At 40.9% G+C, this 13,694-nt stretch overlaps 1 protein-coding gene and 3 non-coding genes across 6 annotated transcripts in view; all 4 read right to left on the bottom strand.

Moving 5' to 3' along the window:
• dom (domino) overlaps nucleotides 1-13,694 on the bottom strand; it is a 169,260-nt gene that overhangs the window by 112,182 nt on the left and 43,384 nt on the right. For all 3 annotated transcript variants that reach the window (XM_067776462.1, XM_067776460.1, XM_067776461.1), the window contains exons 2-4: nucleotides 9,060-9,861; nucleotides 8,676-8,991; nucleotides 2,899-3,175 (exon numbers count right to left, since the gene is read on the bottom strand). In XM_067776462.1, coding sequence (XP_067632563.1) covers nucleotides 2,899-3,175; nucleotides 8,676-8,991; nucleotides 9,060-9,850 — 1,384 coding nt within the window. In that variant the 5' untranslated portion in view covers nucleotides 9,851-9,861. The remainder of the gene's footprint in view (nucleotides 1-2,898; nucleotides 3,176-8,675; nucleotides 8,992-9,059; nucleotides 9,862-13,694) is intronic.
• Nucleotides 3,287-3,393, bottom strand: LOC137247371 (small nucleolar RNA Me28S-Am2589). Its single transcript, XR_010951836.1, has one exon. It is a non-coding gene; the product is annotated as a small nucleolar RNA Me28S-Am2589 (small nucleolar RNA).
• Nucleotides 9,950-10,080, bottom strand: LOC137247372 (small nucleolar RNA psi18S-841/snoR66). Its single transcript, XR_010951837.1, has one exon. It is a non-coding gene; the product is annotated as a small nucleolar RNA psi18S-841/snoR66 (small nucleolar RNA).
• Nucleotides 11,183-11,314, bottom strand: LOC137247373 (small nucleolar RNA psi18S-841/snoR66). Its single transcript, XR_010951838.1, has one exon. It is a non-coding gene; the product is annotated as a small nucleolar RNA psi18S-841/snoR66 (small nucleolar RNA).

The following is a 13,694-nucleotide window of genomic DNA, read 5'->3' as shown; positions in this document are numbered from 1 at the left end:
TACGCTCGAATAATGCTCCATCACAAAAATAAGATAATAATATAAAATATGAGTTTAAAACAAACTTGATTTTTTTGTCAGCGATAATCTAGAGTGATTAAGCTTCTGGATTGTAAGCAATCAATTGGCAGTATCGCACTAATAAAATTTTATCTTGCACTTGTATTAATTATCTTGAAAAATTAGCTTTCATGCATTAGACAAGATTTCTAGAAGTGCCGAATATAAAAGTTCATCTGAATAGATGTTGAATACTGGGAATGCAATTTTATATTTTGTCCTGTAATACATTCATTTTTTTCTGGCGTCTGCAAAATTTCAGTTGCCTTGAAAAGGTAGTTTTACTCCCAAAATTATGATCAAATTTTAAAATTTTTATAAGTATTAAAAATTTTATATACATAAATTTAAAAAAAAAATCAAAATATAATTTATAAAAAAAAGTTGTTTGGGAACATTTTTCGAGCACAAAATATTAAGGGAGTTTAAGAGTTGTATGCATTTGTATAGGAAACGTATCGCATAGCAAAGAGAATCTGCGGATAGTTAGCAATTTTAAATTATTAAGTTTTTTCTTTTCACATTTTGTTTCGTATTGATAGTTACAAATTTGTTTTTCAATGTTGAAAAAATAAACAATGAATTTTGGTGTTGCGTATTTGCAATGACGTAGCAAATGCATGGCAGTGTGTTTTGTTGGTGTATTGTAGAAAATATACTACAACACTTTGCAATGCAATGATGCTAGACCATTTGCACAAAATCGTGAAATCCGTTATTATATATTAAAGACGCATGGCCTCAGTTTTTGAAAGCTATCTATGAAAAGATAATAATTTACTAGGGCTCTGAACTGCATCCGGATTTTGCAACTATCCGGATAAACCGGATATTCGAATAACCGGATAAACTAAGCAAAAAATCCAGTTATCCGGATTCACAAATGGGTAATCCTGATATCCGCTGTTCGGCTATACGGATACGTAAACGGAAAATACGGATATCCGTATGTCCGGATACTGGAATATAAAAGTTGAATATCTGCATATCAGAATTGAACGAAGCAAACATCGAAAAATTATTCCCAAAATATGTTTATAGGTTATTAAATTAACATCAAAAACTAAAAAGCTACAATTTTACAACAAGTGAAAATAAGAACAGTGCCATTTGTTTATATTGTGAAAAAGCGCTGTTAATTGATTTAAATGCGCCACGATTTTATTGTTATTAATGTTAAATAAACATATATGGTACATCAATTTGGTGCTTTCACTGGATATCCAAAAATACGGTTAACCGGATCTTCATAAATCCGGATAGTTTCACAAACGAATATTAAACGGATATCCATCCCATCCGGATTTTATCCGTGTTAACGGATATCCGGATATTTGAATATGCGGATAGTCCCAGCCCTATTATTTACACACACCTGAAGATATGTTACCTTAATTTTAACCAAAGGTGACGAGCGTTTCCCCCCAAAATCAAAAACAATCTGATTTTTAACAAAAAAAAAACGTGATTGCCGTTGCTTACTTAATATTATAAAAGCCCAAACTTTATAAATGTAAAATGTAAATCTTCTGCAACTCGCACGTAAACGTTTTAAATGCCTATTACAAAAATAATTTACATTTATTAATATGAAAAAAGAAATTTATTACAAAAAAAAAACAAATTTTTTTAGCAAAATAAAATCTAATGGAATTAATAGGCATAATCAAATGATATTTAAAAATCTTACTTTTGATACAAGAAGCATAAAAAAGCATAAGAATAGTATTTTATAGAAAATGAAAATAATTTTTATGTTTATATTGATTGCATATTAAATGCACACTTAACTACTCTCAACAAACAATAAAAAAAACCAAATAAATCAAAATATAAAAGTTACACATACACTCTGTGGTACTTTGAGAAGAACACACCTTGATCCTTGACAGACTTTCTTTTGTTTATTAAATATTCAGCATTTGCATTTATCAATAAATTGCATTCATTAATAACTTATCATAAAGTTTTGCGCTCAAACTCGAAAGATGCGCCAGGTACCTTCCCAGTATATGACGGCATACAATGTGTGTTTTTTGTGCAGTTCGCATTATTTTTTAGCATAAAAGTTTGCAGGTTTCCTGTGTTGCGTTCTATTAAACACATTGTATTAAATAGACAACAAGAAAAACTGTCCATACTGCGGTTCAAATGTGGTCCAATTCAAGTCACACAGAGGTAAACAAATATGTAATCTCGTAGAAAAATTGTCTATGTATGTAATATTATAATACGCAATTCAAAAACTATTTACTTTCATGTTTAATAAAAAAATTGCATATTCTAAACAAAAAAAAACTTTAAGCACCTGGCACCAAAGGTAAGGTAGAGTTTCCTACAGCTGGTGGAGCGGGTATTTGACCAAATACCATCCCGTGCCGACCTCCTAAAGGCCTACCGGGTATGTGACCTATGTAGTATATATAATGGATCATACAATATTAACATGATACACAACAGAATATAATAAAAAGTGAGTGTGGCAGTATTTTTTATGGTCGAAATTAATGCGACACAACTTAACTAAAATTAAATGGCCAAAAATGTCTAAATTTTTTAATTTATGTGCGTGTACAATAGGCTTAGGCTTAGTTAATAAAATAAAATTAAAATAAATAAAACACGTATTAAAAATAATAATAACAAAAGTTTTTCATAGAGACAGAAAAGGTTTCATGTGTATGTGCATGGTGATCGGGGAAGCAAAGAGGAAGTTGCAATTTAGTCTTTTTTTTTGTGTTAAATTTTAAGCCTTTTTATGTCTTGGGATTTCAGTGAAATGTTGAAAACGAAGAAACTGAATTATTTAATTAATTATATATCCTACGGCACACATACCTTGTTGAGTGAGTTGTACAACAGATGCTGGTAGCTTTGTAGATACCGCCACAGGCGTTGCACCAACAGCTGGTATTTTAATTTCAGCACCCTGTGGCAGCACGTCGCCACTTGCATTGGCGGACCCACTAACACTGCCACTATTAGGCGTTGATATTGTCGTTGTAGCAGTACGTAAATTGCTAGCGTTTTGTGTGGCTCTGATAGAAGCCCCACTACTGCTACTATTGCTATTACTACCAGTAGCTATGTCTGTAGATATTTGAGATTGCGAACTCTGCAAAGAAGGAATGTTTTATACAATAAACATAATTAATCAGTATATATGTATATAGGATACAATTGTGATTTTATTCATATGCATGTATACAAATAATGGAAGTTAGTAGTATGAATCAGACAAATGCCTCGCAAATGCGAACATCCTTTGAAAGTAGGCTTTCTCAAAAATAGAGTTAGCTAACTTGTTCAGTGACATTTTATCATCATTTTGAACGAACACCGCTAAATTTGAAATTACACAGAAAAAGGTTAGCACACGACAACATAGTTATTTGCATTTTTTTAAATTCGAGTTCGAGATGATACTTAAGCTGAAAAGGAAATTTTGCGTGCGAGTTTTACTTTGACAGTTCAAGCATATGAATTTAATGATGGCAACCAGAATGAATGCATCTACGAAAAGTGTGACAACTTTTTGACTTTTGACGACTTTGTTTATAATATTCCATTTCTCTTGTATTTGCTTTTTTCCAAGTTTAAGAACCAAAAGAATCAGTGGGTTAAGGGGTCATAATATACCCGCCGTAGGTATGCCTGTCGTAAGAGGCGACTAAAATACCCCGGCAAATCCTGTTTCATTGACAGCCGAGGCTCTGGCGACCACAAGTTCCTCATGAAACTAGGGGGTGGGGAGGGAGGGATGGCCTGAAGGTTTAATGTGGCCATATAAATCGTTGCCGAGATGGTCGGGCTAGCACCTTAATGGTGCTGTGTTACCGGAGCGTACCGGATCTGTATCCGGCAAAGGACCATCATATCGATAACACTCCCCAAAGCCTTCGGAGAGCAACCTTATCGCTACAACAACAACAACATCAAGTTATTTCGTGACATGAATATATAACCTTTCCCCAGAAATACCCGCGGTACGTATGTCTGTCGTAAGAGGCGACTAAAATACCAGATTCAAGGTGCTGGGCTTCCCAAGGCAGTCGGTTCTATGTACCGGAGCGACTCGGGTTTTTTCCCGACCAAGGACTGTCATTTCAGTGTGACCCCATTTAATTTGTTTCGTCCCTCCCACAAATTGTCATCCTCCCAGCAGCTCCTTGCAGCAGGGCTGCTACATATTCTCTTACTCCGGGAAGGTATCGAACCCAATCCGGGTCCGTCTCCTGACCCCGGTCATGAGAAATGGTTTTGCTGCATTTGCCAGAAAAGAATCTTTTTAGGACGGTCATACTCTGTTCAGTGTGTCTCGTGCAAGGGATGGTTGCATCGGACAGGGTGTTGGGCTTGATCCCAAAACCCGACGTCCACGTAACTTTTATAAATCTTTTGTGGCTCCTTGCTGCTCACGCCCAAGGGCGTCCCGTAGTCTACGCCTAAGCGTATCCCCACTACCTTCCAGCAGCTTCGCTGCTCAGCAAGCCACAACAAGTACCCGCTGCTGCTCGCGCCCCCCGGCGCCAACAGCTCAAACAGCTGATACCACTCATAACTACTACCTTCGTAGTAGAGCTGGTAGCAATGCTGAGCATCAGCCCCTGCCCCCGTCTTCTTCTCCCCCCCTCTTTTCTGGCAGCAATCGTGCAGTTCAGGGAAACAGACTCTTAGTCCCTGCCTCCGTTTGCACCGTCTGCCAGCACAGAATATATAGGTTTGCGACATCCGCTCAATGCAGCTCCTGCCTTCGGTGGTGCACCTTCCTAGATGTTCTGGTCTCCGCGACGGCAACCCCCCGACGGGTTTCATCGCGCCATGTTGCCAGGTCGCAAACCCAAATCATCCGGGTACCCCAATGCTTGCCCAAGGGCGCCCAGTCCCAATGCCACAACAGCAATTGCGTCCTGGCCTTCCACAACCTAGGCGTAGTCACCCCTCACTTACCCCTAGAGTGGCGGCGTCACCCCTCATGCACTTCAGAATTCTGCAGTTCAACTGTAATGGACTAACTGGGAAGATTACGGAGATAGGTGATTTCATGAAGCGGCACAACATCCGCATTGCTGCGATTCAAGAGACTAAACTCACGGCAAGATCTGCATTGCAGACCTGCTCTGGTTATAATGTCCACAGGAAAGACCGCGAGAGCGGAAATGGAGGCGGCCTCGCGTTTATTATACACCACTCTGTGCAATATCATATATTTGATCGTGGCATCGACCGCAGTGACAATGTCTTAGAACGTCAAGGCCTATCTGTCCGGTCAGGCGATGCAAATCTAGAAATCATCACCATCTACATCCCTCCTGTCACCTGTTGCCCCAGTGGATACCGCCCTAATATCGAGGCCTTACTCACTGGCAACAATCGCATTATCTTAGGCGATTTCAATGCCCATCACGACCTATGGCATTCAAACTTGCGGGCGGACAGTAGGGGTGAGATGTTGGCGGATCAAATAGACGAAACGACGTTCTGCACAATAAACGGAGACGCCCCCACACGTATGGTAGGAAGCTGTCATAGCTCGCCAGATATCTCAATCGTGAGCGCAGAACTCGTAAACTGCGTCAACTGGCAGCCGATGGTAACATTGGCATCCGACCACCTGCCCATACTTATTTCGTTCGAGCGTACCGCCGACTTCATCGTCACCGAAAAACGCACTTTCATAAACTTCAAAAAAGGAAAGTGGGAAGAATATAAATCTGCAACAGACAGCAGCTTTGCTGCCCTCCCTATCCCGACTGATGCCCGCCAAGGGGAGCGTGCCTTCCGTAAGGTCATTGAATCCACCTCGGCACATTTCATTCCCGCCGGGAGAATTCCCGAAATCCGGCCCCACTTCCCGGCGGAGGCCGCGAGCTTAGCGAGGGAACGCGACCTTATAAGACAGCTTGATCCAGGCGACCCCCAAATAAGGGATATAAACCAACGCATCAGATTGCTTGTGGACGAACACAAGCGGGCGAAATGGGAAGAGCACCTAAGAGGTTGTAACCTCTCTACCGGTGTAGGTAAACTTTGGTCCACCGTAAATTCCTATCGAATCCGACTAAGCACAAAGACAAAGTTTCCATCGCCTTTGGCGATAAGGTGCTGTCGGATGCGAAAAAATGCGCGAGCGCTTTCTGCCGACAATATATAATGCATCCTACGGTCGACAAAGATAGACGGAGAGCCAATAGACACGCACATAAACACAAACTCAGCGCGTCACCAATTACCATCACCGCTAGAGAGGTTGAGGACGCCATTGGTCGCGCTAAACCATCCAAAGCAGTGGGCCCAGACGGCATAGCCATGCCGATGCTTAAAAACCTAGGGAAAGAGGGTTTCAAATACTTAGCGCATGTCTTCAACCTGTCTCTTTCCACCTTTGTCATACCCGAGAAATGGAAAATGGCCAAGGTGGTCCCGCTACTAAAGCCTGGGAAACCAGTTAACGTAGGTGAGTCATATCGTCCGATATCTCTCCTATCGCCAGTGGCAAAGACGCTTGAAGCCATTTTGCTCCCTTATTTCCAAGCACATTTGCAGCTAGCCCCTCATCAGCATGGCTTCAGAAAACTCCATAGCACTACCTCCGCGCTAAATGTCATTAGCACCCAGATAAATTGCGGTTTGAATCAATATCCCCACCATAGAACAGTACTCGTAGCGTTAGACCTATCAAAAGCTTTTGATACGGTCAACCATGGCTCGTTACTGCAAGACCTGGAAGGGTCCACCCTTCCCCCATGTCTTAAAAGGTGGACCGCAAATTATCTGGGTGGTCGGCAGGCATCGGTGCAATTCAGAAACAAAACATCAAAACAAAGGAGAATTAAACAAGGGGTGCCACAGGGTGGTGTCCTATCCCCGCTTTTGTTTAATTTCTACATATCTAAGCTACCTTCACCACCGGAAGGAGTCACAATCGTTTCCTACGCCGATGACTGCACAATAATGGCCACAGGCCCAGGCCCAAAGATCGATGAGCTATGCAATAAAATAAACGGCTATCTCCCTGATCTCTCCAGTTTTTTCGCCTCGCGAAACCTGGAATTGTCACCGACTAAATCTTCCGCGACTATTTACAACATGGACGCCCCAAATGTCGACCATATTGAACATCCACGTCGATGGCACTACGCTACCGACTGTCCTACACCCCAAAATCTTGGGTGTGACGTTTGATCAGGATCTACATTTTGGTGCGCACGCAACCGCAATTGTTCCAAGAATACAGAGCCGTAATAAAATCCTCAAATCCCTTGCTGGCAGTACCTGGGGAAAAGATAAAGAAACGCTCTTGACCACATACAAAGCAATTAGCCAGCCGATTACGTGCTACGCGTCACCCATATGGTCGCCAAGCCTAAAAACCACCCACTGGAAGAAACTACAGGCCTGCCAAAATACTGCCCTCAGAATCGCCACGGGCTGTCTTCTTATGTCCCCAGAACACCATCTGCATAATGAGGCAAGAATACTCCCCATCAGGGAGAGAAATGAGATACTGACCAAACAGTTTCTGTTGAATACCCAGAAACCTGGGCATCCCAACAGACATCTGATTGACGAACCAGCACCGCCTAGGGGCCTAAGGAGTCATCTCCGTAAGCATTTTGAGGAAATACGGCACCTGAGAACCCAGCCGTATGAAGCGGAAAAACACAAGCAGGTCCTTGGTGAACTCCATAGACAGGCGTCGGACCTTTATGTCGGGAATTGCCGGGTGAATCCAGTACTTGAAGAAAAATATCCAGAACTCGCAGAAGAGGAACGCATACTCCCCAGGGAAACGCGTGTCACTCTTGCTCAACTTCGTTCTGGATACTGTAACAGGTTAAACTCTTACCTATCCAGAATCAACCCCGACATACAAAATGTATGCCCTGCCTGCAATGTGTCCCCACATGACACCAACCATCTCTTTAATTGTAATGTGGAACCAACGCCTCTAACACCCCTTTCCTTATGGTCCACCCCTGTTGAAACGGCAAGTTTCCTTGGACTCCCGTTAGAGGATATTGATGACAATTTGTGATCGGTCGCGGCTATTAGGTGGGGCGAGCATTGCTACAACAACAACAACAACATTCAAGGTGCTGTGTAGCGCAACCCTCTAGGTTGCCAGCGCAATATATAGCTACTCCAATCCCAATTGTCAACTTCACATATCCGCGGCGAATCCTGTTTCACTAACAGACGAGGCTCTGGCGACCCCAAGCTCCACATAGAATTTGGGGGTGGGGAGGGAGGGATGGTCTGAAGGTTTAATGTGGCCATATAAATCTTTCCCTAGATGGTCGGGCTAGCACCTTAATGGTGTTGTGTCACCGGAGCGCACCGGATCTGTATCCGGCAAAGGACCATCACATCGATAACACTCCCCAAAGCCTTCGGTGAGCAACCTTATCGCTACAACAACAACATGAGATGTTGACGGTGTTTTTAAACTTGGTGACCGACCAAACTTCTGGTAGCACTAAGCAGTCTATATTACGCCCTAAACAATCGAAATGTGGGTATGCAGCTCCGTAATCTGCCATCAAATATGTTTGCGTGTACCAAAATTGTTTTGTGTAATATTGGCATTATCACAGTATTAATTAATTACAAACCGTTTTATCTGTTATTGCAGTCAAATAATCTTGTGTTTCTTTTTGCGTTTTGAATTGTTGTTGCTGCTGTTGACTCAGTTGATTGCCACTGGCAACGCCTATTATTGTTGCTATGTTATCTGTATTTTTTTCTTGTTGTTGCTGCTGCTGCTGAACTAAAGCAGCAGCTCTGTCCTCGCTAACCAACTGATCTAGACGATAAGCATTGCTAAAGGTGACAAATTGCGGGGTTGGTGGTTTCTTACGCCACGTTGGGTAGTCCATCATGTTGCCACCACTTTGCAAATAGAATAATTCGGCGACATTTTCTGTGTGTCTACAAAAAATAAACAAATTATACATTTGTATTCATGACAATCAATTAAAATTATATTTTCCACTCACCTTTCTTTAAGACTTCGCAAATGGAGATATTTTTGTTCCAAAATGCGCTTCTTAAGCGCATTTATATCCTGTGGTGCTGACACTGCCGTATTGCCACTATCCTGCGTACTCCCACTAGCTGGCAACAACGAAGCAGTCAAGCTACCACTCACACACCCCCCAAGTTTTGGACGCTTGGGCAGCGGTGAACCGCTGTATGTATCCTGTTCTCGGTGCTCTGCTTCTACAATTAAATCACTTGTATTTGAAGGAGTTGAAAAAGTAGTTATAAGGCTTCCGGACGAATCCGTCCTCAAAATACGTTGTTGTGAGATTTGAGCACAAAATTTGTTATCGATTTCCGAACTGAAATCTGTTGTTGATGTATTTGTTATTCCTGTTATTCGTGATGATGCTTGCGGCATAGGCAATTGATGCGCCTGCGCCACTTGATGTTGAAATTTCTGTGTTATTGCTTTATTTTCAGGAATTTGTAAATTAGTACTCGTTGATAATAGTGTTGTACCAATTTGTTGTTGGTTTTGCAAATGTTGCTGCCTGAATGCTTGTTGAAAGTTGCGAGTCGCTGGTGTATCGGATGTATCTCCAAATGTACTTGATACGGCTTGATACGATTCTGTATTGCCTGAAGGCAAAGTTGTCGGATTGGTTATACCACTGCTATTGGTGGTCGCTGCCACCACCAATGTTGTTGGATTTTTTGACGATAAAACTGATCTATGGTCGGATACAGCAGGAGGGGCTGGGCTAGCCCGTTGATGCCCCCCTCCTGCTGACTCACCTTCATTCATGTTTGATGCATCTGAAAATGAATAGTAGAAAAATTTAAATAATTTACTGATTTAAAAGTATGTATTTAGGTGACAAACTATTTTTTCAGAAAAATTCGATTATAGCAAAACTTGATCACTCCTGAATCCATAGTAAAGTTTCAGAAGCATAAAGCTAGTTTCGCGTTATTATTGCAAGGTTACAAATTGTTTTATCAAGGAATAATATGATAACACAGAGTGCCCTTGCGAACTAAATACAAAAAGAATAAAACTCCATAAAAATATATCAACATATATGAATATCATACCAAGGATTAATAAAATAGTCAAGTAGGTATTCTAAATTATAGCCCTTATAGAACCCAATATTCCATCCGAAACGCAAATTAATATATTTAAATGCCTAAGGCTCACTTTTTAACTCAGAGATAACCTGACACAAGGAGTTAAACTTATACATTTTTTAAATTAGCTCTGAGCTAAAAAAATAACCTGCCTTTCTGCAAGTGGGCCTACAGCCATCGTTTTGTTTCTGACTGTAATTTTAATGGGTTCACCATGCTAAGTAAGATATACGTGGATTAATATTGGCAGCAGTTTGTCACTGTTTTCTTTTTTTTTATCACTGTATTTTGCCAGTAGTTACTATGACAATTTAGTTGATAAGATCAAACAATAGCCATTAGTCGGGTAAATCCATCTCACGACACATAGGCTCGACTGTCGTGGGATGTTGTTGTTGTTGTAGCGATAGGGACACACACGAAGGTTTTGGGGAGTGTTATCGATGTTGATGGTCCTTTGCCAAATGCAGATCCGGTACGTTCCGGTAACAGGCACCAGCCCGACCATCTCGGGAACGATTTGGTATGACCACATGAAACTTTCTAGGCCATTCCGCCCTTCCACCCCCTAGGCTCATGAGGAGTTAGGGGTCGCCAGAGCCTCGGCTGTTAAAGAAACGGGATGCGTTACGGGTAGGTGAGGTTCACAATTGGGCTGGAAAAGCTATATATTACGCTGGCCCCCTTGAGGGTTTGGTATTTTCAATTTGGTATTTTAGTCGATTCTTACGACAGGCATACCTACAGCGCCTGTATTAGTTATTCACAAGTGATATTAGCGTTTATATCGCAAATTATTTTTATCACACGGGTAAATCATACGACAGAGCGCCCTAGTAAGCGCACGATTTTCATCTCGGATCACCGAAACATTGTGATATACCCAATGGTTTTACTTTTCTTGATGTGGCACTAGAAATTTATATTTGGCAAACTGAAAGAAAATAGATATGAACTTACGAGATGCGACAGAAAGCATTCGCTTGAAATACAAAAATAAATTTAAGATTTGTAGCATTTTGTTTATCACTTAAAAATATTAAATTGATTTATAAGTGTAATGATAAATGCTTTAATTTTGCAAGGTTACAAATTGTTTTATCACGTTGATTAAATGATAACACAGAGTGCCCTTGCTAGGTCTTGAATAAAAAATAATATGCATACCAATGATGGCAAAAAGTTTTTTGCCTGTCCTACTGTACTTGAAAAAATAAAAATTATTGGAAATGCATTTCCTTCTCAACTTTTCAAATCTGATACTTTCGATGTTTTAAACTTTAGAAATTGTGTTAACTAGAAATGAAAACATAGTATGAAATTTGTATTTTATATCAAGCATGGTAAATTACCAGCCTACCTAAGTGAAAAACTTGGTTATGTGAATGAAACCCACTCTTACATAATCAGGGAAAATAATAATTTTAGATTACCCCTTTTCAAAACATAAATGGACAAGCAAAATATATTTTACAAAGGCCTGAAATGTTTTAATGAACTACCTAATCATGTTAAAAATTGTGAAAACTTAAACACCTTCAAAAAAAGTTTATTAGAATATTGCAAAACCCTTCCAATAAGATAAAATATTTTGTATCTGTATTTCATGTTACTGATCCTTGAGCGTACGTGGCAATCCAAATAGACACAGAGGAACTTTATGCATCAAAATACCAGATTCAAGGGGTGTGTAGCGCAACCCTTCAGGTTGCCAGCGCAATATATAGCTTCTCCAAACCCAATTGTCAACCTCACCTATCCGCGGCGAATCCTGTTTCACTAACAGGGGGTGGGAGGGCGGTTGGCCTAGAAGATCGCATGTGGTCATAACAAATCATTTCCGAGATGTTCGGGCTTGGTACCGGAATGTACCGGATCTGCATCCGGCAAAGGACCATTAACATCGATAACGCTCCCCAAGGCCTTCGGGGAGTGTCTTTATCGCTACAACAACAAGAGGATTATTTTGTTTGTACTGTCCCCTTCAGGTAAGGGGTTACGAATATGCCCGCAGTGGGTATACCGATCCTAAAAGGCGATTATAATACCATGTCTTGACACGAAACAGGGCAATGCGGGCATGTGCGCTTCCGCGACCCTAAAAAAACCCTATAAAAACTGTATCCGCGGGGAGCAGAACAAGTCAGTTGTGACCTGATATAACGTATCGCTTGCCAACAGGTCGTGTCTCCTAGCTTGAGGATTTGGATGAATTGCGGGGCTGGTTTCATCTCAAAGAGTTCACTCATAGAAGTCTGACAGAGACATCTGAATTGACCATAAAGTTTTTCATCACTGAAAACCGACTCTGAGGGGCAGATGAAAAGGTTGGCCACATTCCATAATTGTGACAATCGGAGAAAACGGGGCTGAAACAGAGAAACGGATGCGTATTGTCAGCTAAAACAATCGATAAATGTACGAGTGAGCCAGCGCTCATCTTGTATCTTCAGATGGTTGAAGCTGCCTTTGGCTAGAAAGGATGCAAAAACATGTTGTTAAACAGGTATGTGATGTGAAAAAGTTGCCCACATCCCTGGATTGTGGTTTAAATAGGAATGAAAATTGGAGTGAAAATAGAGCTTAATGAAGATGTTTAGTACACTGTTACATATCTCATACTGATTATTAATTTAATCTGATATTGAGACAAACTCGGAACTCGCGGTGGAGCAACCGGGTGCTTAGAAATGGAAAGGCGTGGTATAGATAGGTCTCCGAACTCACCAAAGCTGGTTGCCTTGAACACCCAACTTCAGCCAATTGGTACCAACTTTGTTGGGTCAGTGATCAAGTGATATTGATCCGTGCGTTTTAGCATACCGTGTCATCTCGTGACAGGTACCCACCTGAAATTTTACACTCTGTTCCTTCTTCATGATGACGAGCTCACATACGGACGGATACATTGCTCTTTTTTTGGTTGCAGTAACAGCAAAAACCGTTATCCGTTAGGCAATGCCGGATATACATAAGTTCGCTACTTTGACGCAGTCGAATCATTAGGTCCTCTCACTTTGCTTACATGTTCTTCAAAAAGGTGTTTTGAGTTAATAACTAATTATACGCATATTGTCACTTGCGAAGCGAATGAAAATTTTGTCGAATTTCGCGGTCTCGAATTGCGAGATGCGAATCGCTAGCGAATTCGCAAAAAAAAGTCGAATGAGTGACGAAGATGAATTTGTCGAATTGCCACAAGCGAAAAAATCATATTCGCTTCGCCAAATCTGTCAAAATTTGTCGAATGCTTATTTTGTTCGCGCTTGAAAATAGAAAAGGACGCATTGGCATTTATTTGAATGTGTTCAATTGAAAAAAGTAAATAAATTGAATAAATAAATAAAAGTGAGTAATTCATTAAATTAAATTGAGTTATTTATTGGTTTGAATAAATGAAGTTTTCAGAATGAGAAGAACAACGCCGCAGCAATTCCAAAAGCTGGTCGAGCTGATGGAAAATAATCCAGACGTCGCCAGAGGCATGGGGAATTTTGGAGAGACCAGGAGGAGCATGG

The sequence above is a fragment of the Eurosta solidaginis genome, chromosome 3 (genome assembly GCF_040869045.1).
Source record: "Eurosta solidaginis isolate ZX-2024a chromosome 3, ASM4086904v1, whole genome shotgun sequence".
Classification (NCBI taxonomy): domain Eukaryota; kingdom Metazoa; phylum Arthropoda; class Insecta; order Diptera; family Tephritidae; genus Eurosta; species Eurosta solidaginis.
The sequence above is the reverse complement of the archived record's forward strand: the minus strand, read 5'-3'. Positions and strand labels throughout refer to the sequence as shown.